Source organism: Cryptotermes secundus, unplaced genomic scaffold, assembly GCF_002891405.2.
Source record: "Cryptotermes secundus unplaced genomic scaffold, Csec_1.0 scaffold191, whole genome shotgun sequence".
Classification (NCBI taxonomy): Eukaryota; Metazoa; Arthropoda; class Insecta; order Blattodea; family Kalotermitidae; genus Cryptotermes; species Cryptotermes secundus.
The window spans coordinates 149,638-168,428 of NW_019718272.1; the positions used below are offsets into that span (position 1 = coordinate 149,638).

The window sequence follows — 18,791 nt, forward strand, 5'->3', positions numbered from 1 at the left end:
TTATATGAAATACTGCCATTTTTTCTTAAGTAGATGAACATTCAGAATTCAGGTAAGTAAGGATATGACATGACAGGAAAAAGAAATGCACCTAAACGAGATAAAGCTTCAATCCAACAAAGCTGAGCTATCACTTCCTAATACAGAAATTATGCCATTATGATGATGCTTATGTATCAAGAACTCCTACTGAAGAAAATTAATTATGTTTACTCAGGAGTTCAGTTTCAAAATATGAAAATGAAGATGATTACAACTGCAGTGGTTCAGTGATGAGTAGGCAGGAAAAACTATGGGGATTGCAGCTCATTTTATTAGGAAGGTCAACTTTTAAGTTCAGTGACAGTGTTACAAGGTTTTCTGTTGATGTAAAAGGTCTGTGCACTAAATTCAGATATTATAACAATCCAGCAAGGTAATCTAAGAACTTAACTGTAAAAATGGTTTCTTGGTTTTCTAAATGTGTGATGTTTCATGATATAGTACGAGGGTAAGTCAATAAGTAAATTACAAATGGCTATAGAACTTAAACAAATAAGAGTACTGATTTGAAAAATGCTTTTATTTCTCAACATAATCTCCCTGTACATTGAGGCACTTGTCCCATCGTTTCACAAGCCCCTGAAAATCAGCAGCATAAAATTCTTTGGGCTGCAGTCAGAACCAGGTGGTGACTTCCTTTCTGCAGCTTCAAGGTTGGGAAAATTTTCAGCCGAAAGATGCTGTTTAAGAGGGCTGAACAAATGGAAATCTCTTGGACTTCCCACTTGAAATTTTGCAGCATCTCATTTGTCTGTGCATGATGGGTGCCATGTATGCTGACCCCACAACACAAAATGCAAAGAATGGGTCTGCCATTACAGCATCTCAATTGCTACCATGATGAAGGACATGATATGCTAGCCTGAATTGTCACAGGTGGGTCACCATTACCACAAGCTGAACATTTTCCCGATGAAGCTGTAGAAAGGGAAGTCACTGCCTGGTTCTGACAGTAGCCCAAAGAATTTTATGCTGCTGGTTTTCAGGGGCTTGTGAAACAATGGGACAAGTGCCTCAATGTACAGGGATATTATTTTGAGAAATAAAAGCATTCTTTCAAATCAGTACTCTTATTTGTTTAAGTTCTATATCCATTTGTAACTTACTTATAGACTTACCTACGTATTTAATGGGAATAAATAACCAAAAACTTAAAATTGATTAACAAATAACCTAATGTCACAAAAATGCACAAATCCCTGTATATTTAAAAATACTTAAATATTAACTTTTCACACATTAAATAATATTTTACCTGAATATTACTCTTTCTGCTTCTATATTCAATCAGTATCTTTATATCCTTTATCAAGTAATCCTTTTCTACCAGCTCTATGTATTCTTTGCCATGGATTATATCACTACTGACAGAAATATATGATCAACCTTTCTTTGATTTTTGTTTTATTAAATCAGTGTTCTTCTATTGCTGGAGTCAGATGAGTTTATGAATATGAAATGCACAGCCAAATCTTTTGTCTATGAAAACATTCAATAGGAACTGAAAAATGTACTTGTATAATTTAAATAAATAAACAAGAATAAGAAATACAGTACTAACATCAATTAACTTACATATATGTCACTTAATGCCATAATTCTGTCTTCAACTTTTCAGCTGTGTAAGTACTAAAGATAATGTACTAGAGTTTTAAATTTCAAAATGATGACTGTTTTATATTTGAAAATAACTACATATCTCAGGTACAAAAATATAGTTACATGTAGATCTGTTGTATTATACACTATACAGTGCTCAAAGTGGGATTTCAGATGTAGTGGGATGCTTCATAGCGTGGAAATTCTGACTTTGGTGTACAATTCTGCCACTTACAACTACCTCTGCATTACTTTGGAATTATTTAATTTATGAAGTCATAACAAAATCATTAAATAAGGCATAAAACAGACAAGCTTGAGATGGCCTGGAGTGCAGAGATATTTATTCTGTACAAAAGGTAGAGGTGTAATTTGCTTCAAAAGAAGATGGGGAATTACATATTGAAATTTTATTTTCAAAGTAATTTCATGACAATGCCCTAAAATTAAAATACATATCAGAAATGTAGTAGACATAAATTTTGTTGTTATGCATCATGACTTGATTTTAGTTTTAATTTCTCAAATATAATGGAAGGAACCAGAAGAACCACCAACATTTTTACCCAAATATAGATGTTGGTGTAATTTGTATTTACATTTTGAAACACAGTTACCAGTAACTGTAAAAAATTATCAGCTGGAAATTAATTACTTATGTTAGTGGATATTTCTACACACGGTGCTTAAAAGAATAATAAAGTAAATACCTAATGATAGGTATAGTTTATGAATAGTGAATTAACTGTACCATATTTTTCACTGCATTACTTGAGACACCATTATTTCAGTGTCTCTTTCTGAAGACCACAGTAAAATATTGTTGAACACAAATCTGCACTCTGTAATCAATTTTACTCAAGTTATGTAGACATTTAATCATAAATTTACTAAGCACTGGGTTGGCATTATGAATTATGAAATTATGTCAAACTGTATCACAGTACGAGTAATTAAAAGTAACATAAGAAAGGAAGATATCCCACTTCATCTTTTAGCCACAGTAAGCTCTGATATTAGAGTCATGCCAAGATTCAAGGATCCCTGGATGTGCCTGCATGTGACATAGCAAGCCTCAACTTTGGCTAAATATTGCAGTGCTATTGTCAGATTTTCATTTCAGCTCTAAACACTGATAAATGCAGACAAAGACTTGCAACAGTCCTATACAGACAATGCTATCTAACAGAGGAAAGAATCATCATGTGATTCATTCAAAAGTGGAAAGTTTGATAATGCACCTGGCAAACACGTGATTGTCAACCAATGCTGTTTCAATGTGGGGAGTGATGAATACTGATACTATACCAGGAACCATTAAATTACAGCAGCACTCTAGTATCTATGCTATATATACAATATAAAAGAGTATAATCAGTGTGTAAACCTTGTAGACAGTAATTAAGACTTGCCTGTTCCATTACCATTGGTAATGGTTTCTCCAGGAATTCCAGATGTGTCATCCTCTTCTTCCTCTTGGATCTGACTGCGAACACTTGTTCCTGGAGGTTTGCTTGTTTTCCTTGAAAATGTCGGTGCTCCGAGCATATTTTCATTATTCTGCAGTGGCCTTCGATTTAGCAAGTAATCCAAGTCATGAGAAATTCGGTCCAACACGTCCTCTTCTGTTTCTGTTACTGATGAGACAGAAATTGCAGGTTGAGGTTTTTCCCTTCCCTCTGGCTGACACCTTTCAGCAGAACTACAGGATTTCCTTGCCTCATCTTCGGGATCTGCTTCTTGTGGTGAAACTTCCTGACCATCAGGTTGAGAGTCACCATTAAAACTTCCTAATCCCTCAGTAGCTTTTTCTTGCTCTTCTTGTGTTTCCAACAGTGTTCCTCCATTGGTGCAGCAAGTGTTTGCTTCAACAGCTGCAGTCACTTCAGCCAAGTCCAAAACCCCTCTATGACAAGGTTCAACGTCAACACTGCACAATACTATGGCTGGTGTTTCCAGTGTTCCACCCGAGTCATCTGTCCCTTGCTGGTCCAGATGTCTAGGAGTTGTAATGACACCTAGCTCAACACAGACTCGAGTGGTCACAATTTCTTGCTGTGTGGATATCACTGGTGGAGGTGTTTGTTCACGAATGTAGCATTGTGCAGGTTCTGGTCTTGGTATGGCCATTGTTCCTATTGCAGGAGTTCCACCATTGTGGTAGAATCCCCTTACAAACCTCCATCGATCTCCAGAACCAGGGAGAATTCGTTCATCTGCTACTGGTAATCCAATGTCCTGCTCCACATACTCAGAGAACACATCTGTTGCATCCTTGCCGCTTCGTGGCTGTTTCTTATATTTGCGAGGACTGTTGTGGTAGCTCTCCAGGTCAACGTCATTACTGTCTCCTTTCAACAGAACCCTGCTCTCTGACCCACGAAACGCAACCCTAGGCCCACTATCACTAACACCACAATCCTCCTCAGAACCCTCCACACTGTGAACAAATGTCTCAATTGTACTGGGTGCTCCTTCTGATGGAGGCGTCCTTCTGTTGCTGGTCTCCACCATCAGCAAGCCTTCAGATGGATCTCCATCATCTTCCCCTGCTGCTCCACCACGCATGTTCAGAGAGCTGCTGGGTCTAGGAGGTGGTCCTTCACTCTCTGCATCTCCTTCTTGTTTAGTAAAAACTGCACATTAAATATGGTATGTTTGAATGTTATACTCAAAACATAAATCTAATTCATGATTATCCTGCAACCTTACAATGGCTGAAATATACACAAAATCAACTGTGATCAGACAGCAGATTTCTGATCATGGCTATGGTATCCCTTAAACTCTGTGTGTAACTTGTATGCATAATGTTACTGTTATTTATATGCTTACAAAGTAAAGCAACAACTAATATAACAATGCTGGAAACGATACTCTTCAATTTGCATAAACACAGAATACGCATTTACTGTGTGTTGAACTGATTTTAGGAAATGCTTCATTGTGTTTTAGTGTTTTTTTACAACTCTTTAATGAACCGTCACAACGCAGCAAATAGTAAAACATCAAAGTCAGCGTTCAGCTGTGGCTTTGCAACATGTTTCAGCCACTAACGGCCATCATCAGGCAAATACCTATCAACAAAAATCTACCATTTAACTGCAATCATAAAATGGCTATAACCCTATTAATTATACAAATTTAAAAATGCTTATGTAAAAGATACAAAAGTTCAGATTATATAAAAATTGAAAATTGAAAGTATTATATAACTAGATACATATTAATGATGTTGTTGTTTGCTTTCCATGCAATATGGACAATTCTTCATAAGACGAGGCACCATTACACAATTTATTAATTGCAACACAATGGGCCTCTCTTAAAATCTTCTATATAAAGTAATATCGAATTTCCATATTGTCTATGGAAACGCACACAAAGTAAATCCAACGACTGATTTGATGTTTTGAAAACATCATTAATATGTATCTTGTTATATAATACTTTCAATTTTTAATTTTTATATAATCTGAACTTTTGTATCTTTTACATAAGCATTTTAAAATTTGTACAATTAATAGTGTTATATCCATTTTATGATTGCAGTTAAATGGTAGATTTTTGTTGATACGTATTTGCCTGATGATGGCCGTTAGCGGCTGAAGCATGTTGCAAAGCCACAGCTGAACGCTGACTTTGATGTTTTACTATTTGCTGTGTTGTGACAGTTCATTAAAGAGTTGTATATTGTAGCACAAAAGGATGCACAAAATTAAGATTATAAAAGGTTTTTTCTTACATTTACCTTCTTTAATTGTAAAATAGTTATTCCTTTTACACTGTTAAACTTGTGGGGATACTGAAGCTTAATTTATATTCTTTAAAACTATCCTCTCTTTACAGTACATTAGCCCTTTGATAGAAAAGTATTTCTTACCTCACAGACTGCAGCCTCCATAGTCTAGAGGTAACGTTCCACCTCATGACTGGTAGTACGCGGGTACAAAAACCTGGCGGAGGTCGTGGAATTTTTAAGGGCAGAAAAATTCAGGGAAAAAGTCCTCTGGGAGGGACTTTAAGCCGTGGGTACCGTGTCGTAGATTTACGGCACGTAAAAGAACCTCATGTCTCTAGGAGACCTCTGAGGCAACATTTCCCACCCAAGTAGTTTCCAATTCCTCCAGTAGACGGGGGAAGTATTAGGTATCACTGCCAGAGGAGGGGGAACCTCTCTGACAGAAAGGGACTAACTATTAGATACCACTGCCAGAGGAGGTTGGAACCTCGCTGGCAGAAATGGGGCTGATAGTAAGCACCAGTACCGGTAGGGTATGGAGACAGTAGAAATTAAAGGGGGACGCACAATGGACCACTAACCAGTCTAAGTGCATGGGGAAAACCCACCCCCTCAATACGGAATATGGAATACCTCACAGACTCATCAGGGTTGGAAGAAACATATAAATACAGAGGAACCCCATTTAATGTTGTCATTTTAAAGTTTTCCTTCACTCAACTTTGAATTTCAATGATGTGAATTTAATAATCTCAGTGTTAATATATCTCCATTTAAGATTTTCATTGGTGTAACTTTCAAATCCACCGGTCCCCCAAAACAACCTTAAACAGGAGTTTCACACTTCCAAATTTTTGTCAAAATATGGGGAACTATGGCAGCATGTAGCTTACAACAGAGATATCATGTAAGAAAATGGCGGACATGATAGATGAGGATATCCTGGGTAATGTCATGGTCTGCAGTAGCCCAGGACATCCAGGATATTGCTGTCAAAGGGATAAATTTGTCCTTCATACAAGGGCTGGAATTTTAATAGTGGCAACTATTTATTTACAGCTGATACAAAATAGATGCAGGTTTCAAAGTTTTACTGTCCTTCAATGTAGTCACCAGCATTGTGTACAACCTGTTGCCAGTGATGTGGAAGTCATAGGATACTTTTAGCAGCGCCTGTTGTGTTGATAGTTCGAATGGAGTGGTCTACTGCCTGAATAATCTCTGGAACAGTTCTGAAGCGAATGTCACAAGGGCTTAAGTCCAGGGAGTATGGTGGATGGTACAGCACTTCCCAGCCCCATCGATCAGCCACATCAACAAATCAGCCACAGCATGTGCTGCATGCAGCCAAGCACTGTCCTGCAAAATGATGGGTGGGTTCTACAGAAAGTGTTGCCACTCCTTTCTCAAAATTGGTCGCAGGTTGTGTTCCAAAAATGAACAGTAATACTGCACATTGACGGTCTGCTGTCGAGGAACGGTATGCGTTAGGATAACACCATCACAGTCGTACACGAGAATCGCCACAACATTCACAGTTCTGGGGTTCTGACGAACTTTAGATTTTTGTGGTGACCCGTAATGACGCCATTTGTTCGATTGGCATCCCATTTGTGGCTCGTATGATTTGGCCAGTGTCTCATCCAGTGTAATGATACAGCGTAAGAAAGCCTCTCCTTTGCGCTCATAGTGCTCCAAGTGGTTACAAGCCGCATCAGATCGTAGCCATTTCTGCATTTCTGTCAAATCATGCGGAACCGCTCATGATGCAATTTTTCTCATGCCTAGGCGTTCCTTCAGAATGTGAAGCACAGTTGTATGTGCTAATCCTGTCTCTCGGGCCAGCTCACGAATCATATGCCATTGATCACTCTCCAGTAATGCAGAAAGAGCATACACTTCTTCTTCACTGACACTATTACAACCTGGCCGACATATGTCTGCCACATTTTGGCATCCCTTGTTGAAGGCTTTTACTCACCTTGCCACTGTTCTGTAAGGCAATGCATATTCCTCGCAAGCCTATTGAAGACCTTAATGACACTGTTGTGCTGTACGGCCTCTGGCACATTCAATCTTTATCCAACTCCGTTGTTCCTGTTTCAAAAACATTGTGACAACACCACATTAGACCGCCAGCTAACATGAGACTCTGTTCTTCTCATCACTGCACATGCGCATGATGTGAGAAGGGAGAGTCCATTTGCTCTGAGGTAAGGTAGGTATGTAACTAACGTGTGGTATAAGCGACATTATTTGGTTCTGTTGGATGGCGTCTTCACAGCGGTGTTGCCGCTATTAAATTTCCAACCCTCATATGTTCTCATGGAGTGACATGCATTTGAGGTGTCAGCCTGTAAAACAGGTTTGAACACAAAACAAGTCAAATGGTTCTTGTACTTCCCATAGGACAAGGAATCCCCCTTGGTTTGCTGCTTTACTTAAATCTGCTACACATAACTTTGCAAGATACTGCATATAACACACTTTCTTCATATGGAAGCACTTGGAAGGAAAGTCAATTTCTGCGAACAAATAACTTGCACATATAAGACACACTATGCTAAACTATGACCAATTTACAAGATGTATAAGAGCCTGTAAATAAATGGAGAAAGCTGAGGAAGGGAGCTTATATATGAGTGCGCAGAGTAGAAATATTACAGAATAACTTTTATATTTGGTGTTGTTTCCTGTCAATATTTCTGTACATTTTACCAGTCCCATTTGCATTTATATTCTCTTGTATACATGATTTTCAAGAGGAGATTGACTTTGGGTAATGCTTGTTGCCATTCAGCCCAGAACCGTTTGTTTTCCCATTTGCTGTCTAAAAACTTGAGGGCACAATGTGCTACCAGGGACACAAGAAGCTTGAAAACCAGTGGTCTAAAGAAGAGTTCCAACTTGAATTTAAAAATACACTAGGTTACAGCAAATTTGAATTATTAATATGGAAGGAGTATAGGTAGTACATGATTATTTATACATGGAATATATAAAATTTTGAATATTTGCTACATATGTTGGGGGCACGCAGTAGCGTAGTTGGTTGAGGCAATATGCTATAAGCTAGGAGGTCATTGGATTTTTCAATTAACCTAATCCTTCCATCCGCACTATGGCCCTGGGGTCGACTCAGTCTCTAACAGAAATGAGTACCAGCAATATTCCTGGAGGTAAAGGGCAGCTGGCATGTAAGGCTGACAAACTCACCACCATCTGTGAGCCAAGTGTAGAAAATGTGTGAGACTCAATGTCTCACAATCTTATTAGTCCCCAGGGCCTGTTATAGGAATTGGTTTACCGTTTGCCTTATTATATATATTAATCATACATGCCTACATGAATTGAAAGAAAACATACTTACATCTCAGAGGGCTGTTAATAGATTCAGAACTATATTCATCTCCTGGAGTATTTTCCAATTTCAGTTTCCTTAATACGTGGATATGAAGGGGCGTCTCACTTTTCAGGATGTAGCACAAAAATATGATGAACCCCTGAAAAAATATGGAACTTATTAACTGACAGAAGCGACGACTGAAAACAATGAGTAATGTAAAGCCATTATTTATGCTAAATATGCCCTCTAGTCATGAAAATCTATTTACTTATACCTGTTTCTTCACACCATCTTCCAAAAATTCTGTTTATGATTTCTAGAGTACATATCACTTTTCTGTTTTTTCTGCACATTTTAAACCAGTAATACTATATGTACTGTGAATTAACTCTATATGATATTCGTCCCACATTTCTGTTATTTCATCATAAAGATGTCTCATTAGTACATGCCATACATAACAGATCGTTTTTTACATTCAAATAAGCAAAGAATTTATAAGAAAACATACTCTGAGAACATTTCCTATACAAATTTTTAACCTCTAGGAAAAATTTCAGCTATATCATCACATTCTGAAGAAATGATGCTCTGAGAACATTTTATTTATCTCACATGGTGACCACAGCAGTCCATTTGATGCTGAACTTTGTGCTGATGTTTACAGTACCTAACAGACTTGCCCCAAATATGTAGTACTGTAGGAGACAGACACTAATAAGTATAATATCTTGAATCATTCTGAAGCAATCTAAGCTTGGGAAAGCACGTTAAGTATCAATTCATCAATGAAAGTGGTCATTCATTTTCTGAGTTAGCAGACATGCATCTTGTGCTAGGATAGTGCAATGGAAATTCTACCGATGCTGTTAGAAGATACAGAGAAAACTGTAACTGGAGAGTGTCAAATTGTCGTACTTTACTTTCTGTTGACAGCTGTCTCTGAGAGATGGATATATTCCATGGAATATGACGGAATGTTGGTTGTCCACATTTTGCATGTAATATATGGATGGAAGAGCAGATCCTTGAAGTTGCTGAAAGAGAGCCTACCATCAGTACTGGATGGCTTGCAGCTCATGCACGTATCTATTATGCTTCTGTACACAGTACATTATAAGAACAGCAGCTGTATCCCTACCACACTCAGGATAGCAAGTGTTTGTACGATCTATAAATGTGCAATCAATAAATGAATTTTGCAACAGTTGGCTAAAGATCTTATGTTTACAGCATATTTTTATTCACAGAGTACTTGTGCTTCATTAGGACTGAGATCACTAGCACTCATAAAAAGCATGTGTGGTGAGATGAAAATCCTTCTGTGATGCAATCTCATTATTAGCAAAGGAAGTTTTCCATCAACCTATAGGCTAGAATTTAGGTAACTGCTACATGGGCCCTCACTCTTTACCAGTACAATTTTGTGGCCAAGATAACCTTAATTTTTTAACACATTTAAGTGAGCTATTTGTTGGAAGATTTTTCCTTCAACACATATCTTTGCATGTGGTTTCAACACAATCGTTCTCCATCAAATTACAGCTGTGAAGTACATCAATGGCTGTCTGAAACTTATCTTGGACACAGGATTGATCACAGACATGAAGCTCCAGTTTCCTGGCCTGCATTCTAACCTGACTCCAGTTCTCTTGATTCTTTTCTGTGGGTATATTTGAAAACTACAGTCTATGCCAATGAAATCAGTACCAAAGAAGAACTGTGGTGTTGAATTAAACAACTGCAGGTTAAATAAGTAACACGCCTGGAATCTTTGAATTCCTGTGAGTTTATTTTTCACACAGAGTTATGTGTCCACAAACATGGAAGCCATTTTGAGCATCTTTTGTAAGAAAGTACAAACAAAGTGGTTACAGCTCTTTTGTTTGTTTTCTTCTTATACAGAGTCTGTTAAATTCATGAAGTATTTAGGGTGTGGCCATGAAAGCTGAAATTAGAATAACTTTAAGGATAACCTTAGGATACCTAATCATATGACCCTCTATACTTAGTCTGATGTCCAGAGACCACTCTGTAAAATATGGCATGTAATAACAAGATATTCTGTACATTACAGAAATAAAAAAATCCAGATTATGTTAATTGTAAAGTCTCACTTCTGTCACCATAAAGAGTATGAAATATAAAACTGCATTTGACTGATTAGAATTGGCCCAACAATTCAGGATCAAATGTATGTGTTCAATAAATATACAAGTAATTAGTAGTTCCAGTGTCCACCCAAGCATATACTCAGGTCATGTGTGTTGTTCACAATGAGTTAGCAGAGTATGTACTCAGGCAATAGGTAAAATTTACTTAATAACTGTTTAACAAACAATGTTGTATAAATAGCCATCTATCACACATTGATACAATTAAAAAGGACTGCTTTTGGCGTTACTGCCTTTCTTCTTGCATGTAATCATTTAAGACAAAAACAAAATCAGTGACTACTCAGTCTTCTATTTTGATGACTATGCAAACAGCTGTTTTGTCACATTAAAGGCCTTGTACACATCGATGCGAATGACAATACCATGATATATTTCATGACACTTATAGCCCTTGTAATGGAGCACACACACGTGTTGCTACATATTTCACTGTTAGCCTCTAGGTAACATGGTATCCAGTCCATGATGGAACCTGACACGTGTCACAACTATTAGGCACTAAAACACGTCTTGAAATAGCTTCAGACACATCACAATCTGCACCATAATATTACTTCATAATACATGTACCGTCACTTACATGAATATATACTTGAAACTTAAAGCACTGGAAAGGTTCTAAGCTAAACTGCGAATTTTCACATAATTGAATAATATAAACTATGAGAAACAGTGCTCTTTTCTATCTTACCTGTATTAAATAAACTAACAAGAATATGTTCTTTGTAATTTATACAAATAAAAAATTCACTTGTGTCAATATCAGATATAAGGTTTTTGTGGCGCTGTAGATTCATATTGTGGTTTCAGGTGTTGTTTGTTGTTTATTTACTGCCAATGCAAATATACTGTTGAAAAACCAATGACAAGTGCAGTTAATGTACTGCATAGACATATAAATTATTTTCCATTATATTTTGTTCAAAAGAAAAACATAAAAAAAATATTTCCAGTTAAAGTTGTATATTTTGAGGTCATATAAAAATTTCAAGTACAGTTTTTGAAAAACCTGACAGATAAATTTGTAAAGGGTTATATTCGACAAACATGCATAACAACTTTCATTATAGACTCCATCAACCCAAATACAATAATCTACCCAAGGTATCTGGCAGTAATGAGAAACAGAGTGTGCAGTTTATATGAATCTGCTGGTTGCATATGAAAAATTTGTAAAAAATTCCAGCAAAAATTCAAAACAATATGTTTTTACATTAATTATTTCGTGGAAATCTTCCTAAGTGATAGGAAAGATGAGAAGTGATAGATTTAGGATATCTATACTGTAACATGATCAAAAACTAAATTACCCTCCTTCTTAATAATTTTGTAACAATCATAAATTTTATTTGAATTTTTTGCCAGTTAGAAGAGAATTATGGATTACTGGATACAGGATAATTGGAATTTTACTATGCCTTGTAACCTGTGGATGAACAGGCAAACATGAACTCCCTGTCATGCATTTTTTTCAAGCATTTAATGCAAGGAACATGAGAATTATAAAATATGGCATGAATAATGTATGCAGTATGCTCACCAGTAAGGCACTTGTGAAACTAAAAACATAGTGGCAAGATGAGTCTGGAACGTTGATATAGATTATGCTTGAAGCTTCCATCATTATCATCACAAAGAATATTATTCCAGCACGCCTCAAAAGTCCTACCCTGGAAAAGAGGTATAAATTTAATCTATGTTTTGAATGCATTAATGAAAAAAAGAACTACAAGCAGTCACCCACACCACAAGAATGGGTACTGCAAAAGTATACAGAGCATGAAACATTCAGGATTACAGGGAGTTTGTGTCCATCGCCTGATATTCTAAAAACACAAAGAACAAAACTTTTCAGAAACTGGATCTGTTTCCATCCTTGTGGGAGACAACTAATCTGTTGGGCCCGTTAGAAAGAGCTCACTTCAATCACTGGACGCAACATTTCTAACACATTTTTACTAATTACACACAGAAAGTATTCCTCCCAGAAAAAGAATAATGAAATTGTTCACTACTGCACACTGAAACACCACCCATCTCATGGGACTAAACTGCCCTCTATAGCTGGACGACTCACTTGCAAAGCAATGAATGCCTGTTTCCATTAACAGCCATTGCAGTTTCATATACTTCACCTTTTATCCTTTCCATATTATTACTAAAGAATCACACATTCTAATCTTAAAATTTGTAATAACTTAATACAATGTATGGCATGAAAATACATAAAGCATTCTTTGTTAGGTAAGCAAACCTTGTGGTATGGGTGAACTGCCAGTAATTTTGACACACAACTGAAACCAGTCCCTATAGCTTCAGCCTTTATAATTATCTAGACATCTCATTCAACTTCTGTAATTGAATAACTGCTGTTAAATATCCTATGAAAATATAAATAAATTGAACAGAAAAAGGATGTAGCTCTTTAATTTACTTTAAGTTACAACCTACCTCCGTCCTATAGCTTTGCTTCCAATGGAATTCTTGCTGGAAAGCAGATTGAGTCTTCTCATGACAGTGCAGTACAGGAATATGAAAAGGATCAGCATGACAACAGCTGATGCTATAAAGATATTGAACAGCATGGTGCCACATATCAGCCACCATGACCTGAGCTGCCAGCCAGTTGAATGATGTGCCAGGTGGTTGCAAAGTACAGCCAACACAGGCACTCCTGTAAAATGTATTACAATTCTAATATATGACAGAGGGTCATAAGCTACTATCCTCCAAAAAAGAGAGGTAAGGAAATTTACCAAGGCCTGCCTACATTTACTGTGCAAGCTGAAACTATAGGCAAAATATCTGGGCCACATGTGCCGCTGTCATTGGTACAAAGACATTCAGTGAGTACAGAAATGGACAACAGAATGGTCAAGTCAATAAGTTCCACTGATTAAGGCTGCACGCGCATGTACACACACGTGCACGTGCACATACAGACACAGACACACACACACACAAGATGGAGGAAATAAATTTGAAATGCAGAGAGAGAAAATATCCTGTCTCATGTAACCTAATCCAAACAGACTTTGCCTCATTTCAGATAACTGTATCCAAATCTTCCAACTCAGATTTTGAAGAGACTCTACATACTTATATGAAGTTGTCTAAGAATTTTGGCTAGCCTGTAACCACGCTCATAAGCATATAAGAAAGTAAATTACTATCCAGACTAATGAAATTATTTGTATTGGTATGAAAAGGCACCAGACATTTGTGGTAATAACTGCTTTCATATTAAGATTATGCAGTAGACCACATGGAATCTTTCAGTGTTTACTGTTGAAAGCAAAACCCCACCACAAAAGTACTGGATCTATTCACAGTTCAGAATAATCACATTTACCGAAATTATTACAATGATCTAAGACTTAATTTCCATGATGCTCCCTTGAGGTGGTACTGACTGTAGCCCCTATATGTTTTCTCCCCTTTTGATCAGTGTTAATTAAATCCATGTTTTCCTTTCAAACCATTCACATTTACACCTATGCTGTGCTTGCAATATGCCTTTAAGATATTATGGCTTAACATATGATAAACTCAGAACTGCTTCTTCCTGTATGCTATATGTATAACCAAAAATATATCAAACCCCATTATATACTAGGATTTATTTCTGTATTACTTGTTATTGCTGTTCCATTTATGAGACTCAATAACTCACTCAATAAAATGACTGGCTGAGTGCTGGATGATTTTATTCTAATTCACTGCAATGATAGGATTTTTGGTATCACATTCAGTCCAGCTACAATGATCAAGTCAGCCAGCCAATTAATGACACTGGGGGCAACCTGATCACTTACCTCTATCTTACGCCAAGGTCCACAACTAGTAGGATACTGCCACCACAGTGACTTACGTCTTCATATTCTGATGTTTAAACATAGGAGAAATATTTTCCTATTACTTTCATTATGCTGATCCACCTATGAGAGACAAATGTAGTGGAACCCCAATACAGTGTACCTCAATATGAAGTTGATCTTCAGTTTCAACTACCCAAGGTCAATAATATCAGAATTAAATTTTCTCTGTTTAATACTGTGATGGACTAAACCATTGCTAGATAACATATCAGTAAACAGATTCTTGAGGCAACACAGTCAACAGTGGGACATTCGTTGCTAGGTAACAAGTCGAAAAACACGTTCCCATGGCAATGAATATTAATGAAGACATTCCTGTGACAACGGGAGAATAAGTGAGGAATCATTTGAGATGGTGACCTATATTCAGGCTGTCTGGAAGTTATAAAAGAGTCATCATTCATTCATAGGAGTGATTAATCAAGGTAGTACAATGTTTGAGCAGTGATTCAGCATTCATCATTTGTCACAGTGGAAGAGAAGATGCTCATTGTCCAGTAAGGAATGGACCAGGTCGTAGAGAGTCATTGATTGTGAGCTGTCATAATTGATTTTAATTGTAAAGAAGTGCCGATAAATCCAATCATCTAATCTCTAACCCTGACATAAGACATTTTGATTTCACACATGGTTACAACCATAAATTTGTGACAATATATTCCTCAATATAGTGTTCAAATCCACTTCTCCTTAAAGATACCTTGAATGAGGTTTTTACTGCAGTATGTTTACCTGTTATAATACTGACAACTGTTTGTTTCATGTATTGTACTTTGGGGATATGGACCACCTCGGTGTAGACAATCAACAGCTTGCTCAGATGAGAAGACATACCAATTAGAAGGAAAGCTTCCAAGCTTGTTGTCACATAAGGAAAAGAGGCCTGCAACATTAAAATTAATCTATGCTCCAAGCCAAAAGCAATGTTATTAACACATAAACAAATTCATCCCCGAACTACATATTTCATTATGTGGCATATGCCTTAAGAGTGGAATATGATTATTTTATTTCTTATCAGAATTTGTTTTGTAAGAAACAATTGATTCTTGTTTTATTTCCATCTGAATAATTTCTCACATGTTTGCTAAATTAGGAATTTATAATAATCATAATAACTACTTTAGTATCTTTGGTTTATGTAAAAAGTGCTTACAGATTAACACTACAAACTAGAAATTGGGAACCACTATACAATGTTTCATATTAATTTATTAGGATGAACATCAAAGTATCATCATTTATCTAAAATAACATAGTGTGGAAGAGCTTACTGATATTACAAACTAAATTTATAGTTCAGTGTGACCTTTGGTACTGAATCCCGGACGGCATAGATGAAGACTCCCATGGCACCAGAGGTAGCAGTACAGCATTGGAGTTTGAGGAATATCAGACATGTTCGGTGGTGCCACCAATAGGGTAGCAGTAGGAACAATGTGAACATGGTCTGCACCAAACAGCATACACAGCCAACCAACACTACTGTGTGGAAATGTGCTGATACTGAGAGAGGCAACTGCAACAGTAATGGTAATGATGCGCATAAAACTTGTCTGGTGCACCTCTGAGTGTCATACACTTGAAAATTTGGGGGACAGCTTTCAATATTCTCCCATCTTTACCGTTATACAGAACCTCTCATGACAGAAAGCTGATACTTCTACTATGTTCGAGGAGGTCATTACAAGTTGAAAGTAAGGAATAATATTTTTTTTAATTCCAAATTTGAAGGAGTTATGTCCATTTGAAGTTTGTGAGGTAATACTTAAAATGCGAGCGTCTTTTCATACATGCGCAAGTATTTAAATAAAATATGTGGATTGCTTAAGTCAAGGGCTGTGCATTCAATCCAGCAAATAGTTGGAGAGGAATGTCAAAAATGACATACTCAAGGTGGTGGGTAACAATTTAATCCTGAGTGCAAGTGTCTCAACAGAACATGTATACAGCGAATGAATCTATGGAGAACTTTTAACCACCCTGGTTATTATCCACTTCACCAACATGTTATTCAAGCCCTTCAATTTAAAGATTACACTGCAAATATGGAATTCTGATACAGAGCATTTAAATTATCAGCTCCATCCCTGAATTCTCTTCCTTGATGAGATAATATTTACCAGAAACGAAATAAAGAATCATAGACTTTCACAGTGAAGCACACTGGAGAATCCAAATGAGACAAAGGAAAATTAATTCAAACACAGATTTTCTGTAAACATGCGGTCAGGGTTACTAATGATGACTCAGTGAACCATTTAATTTTGAACTACAGAGTGGTACATAAATTTCCTTGAAGCTTAACTATGATAACCAATGGAAAATAAGCCATGGTACAAGGTCCTAGCACAGTACTGTACTGATGCATTCCAAGAGATATGCAAAGCAATCTTCATGTGAGCATAATGAACACTGCTGGATTGGCCAGGGAGACCAGAAAACCGGTTGCTGAGGTTGAACAGGTATCACAGCTTTGGATTATAACTCGCTCATGGGGCTGAGCCCTTCTTTAGAAGCTGCAAAATGTGCAGATACTCAAGAATTTCCCAGCATTTTATGAAACCTGAAGGTCCATTACTGTGTTTAAAAGATCTATCCACTTGTCCCTATCCTAAGCCAGATCAATCCAATCCATACCATCCCATCCTATCTCCCTAAGATCCATTTTATTATTGTTCACCCACCTATGTCTTGGTCTTCCCAGTGGTCTCTTTCCTTCTTTTGGATTATTACTACTGAGACATATGGCCATAGCACAGCTCAAGCAAATAGTGCTAGCAATTTCTGAGGAGGCCAGGGTTCAGTCCTAGGGCAATTAAGATAAAATTTATGATGGATATAGAGGCATTATGGCAGGTTTCTTCGTCAGAGTACTTTATTTCTCTCCTGCCAGTAACCATTCCATCCTCTCATCTACAATCTTTGGCTGGTACAATAAGCCTATTCGAAGCTGCAGCACTAAAGGACTCTTGTCTCACAAAACCGCATGAAAATGGGGGAGGGCAGAATATGAAAAGCTCTTTTTATGAGATGAAATTGCAAATGGTAGCAGAGTCATGAGGCCACATCTTTGATAGTGCAATACAGATCAGAAAAGACAATGCCATGCTTTGCTGAGCAAGTGGTTCTCTTGTTGACGAAAACAAGAACTAACCTAAGAGACGGAAGTGCTCACTTTGAACAAGTACTGCAGAAAATTTAAATAAACTTGTTTTTTCTCTCTGTTTCCGTTAATAATATCAACTGTCCATAACACCTTAAATATTTAGAATAGGTCCAATGATATTCTTTTTTTTGACTTGTAATAACTTCCTCTGAATGCATGTGCAGTATTGACTTTACATCAAGGGACAACTTGTATCTGTATCTTTTGGCTAGTTAGTTCTATGGCATCCTTTACAATCTGTAACCTGTTACTGGAAGATGCAGAAAGTTAAATTAGGAGTTAAAGCTTGGATCTCCCTTGCCCCCTGATAATTCTCTGTCCTACCAATTCATTGTTGTGACATTACTGTAAGTACCTCATAATGCAACATTATGAGGTGAAAATAAAACACGTTTGAATATTACAGTCTTCTGGGACATTGCAATATTTAGCCTTATACACTGTCAGCAACATTTGAAAGGAATATACTACATTTAATATTTAGAGCAGATAAAAAGAGGTGAAGGTGGTACAGTAAGTTCCTCTGAAATGTCAATAATGACTTATCAGACAACATCTTCTAAATCACTACTGTAAGAACCACAAATTTCATTACCTTCATTCTTCAAATTATCTGTGATTTCTTTTTTATCCACTGATGTGCATAACTAAGAGTAAACTGTATTACTAAAAAAAGTAGGCCCAAGGAAGAAGATGGAAAATGCAGAAATAACAGTGAACATTCAGTAATGAGTACATAATATACAGCTGTGGCTCAGCTTCTGGGCCACATTTCATACGTGGCGCAACACTTGTAAGGCACAATTTAATACAGCCATATTTGCTATTGCTCAATCAA

The 18,791-nt window shown here is 36.9% G+C and overlaps 1 protein-coding gene across 3 annotated transcripts in view; it reads right to left on the bottom strand.

The window, feature by feature from the left end:
• Positions 1-1,118: 1,118 nt before the first annotated feature.
• Positions 1,119-18,791, bottom strand: part of LOC111873679 — a 980,223-nt gene continuing 962,550 nt past the window's right edge. For all 3 annotated transcript variants that reach the window (XM_033755436.1, XM_023868634.2, XM_023868704.2), the window contains 6 exons: positions 16,094-16,303; positions 15,517-15,667; positions 13,358-13,580; positions 12,447-12,576; positions 8,754-8,886; positions 1,119-4,277 (listed from right to left, as the gene is read on the bottom strand). In XM_033755436.1, the coding sequence (XP_033611327.1) occupies positions 3,043-4,277; positions 8,754-8,886; positions 12,447-12,576; positions 13,358-13,580; positions 15,517-15,667; positions 16,094-16,303 (2,082 nt within the window). In that variant the 3' untranslated portion in view covers positions 1,119-3,042. The remainder of the gene's footprint in view (positions 4,278-8,753; positions 8,887-12,446; positions 12,577-13,357; positions 13,581-15,516; positions 15,668-16,093; positions 16,304-18,791) is intronic.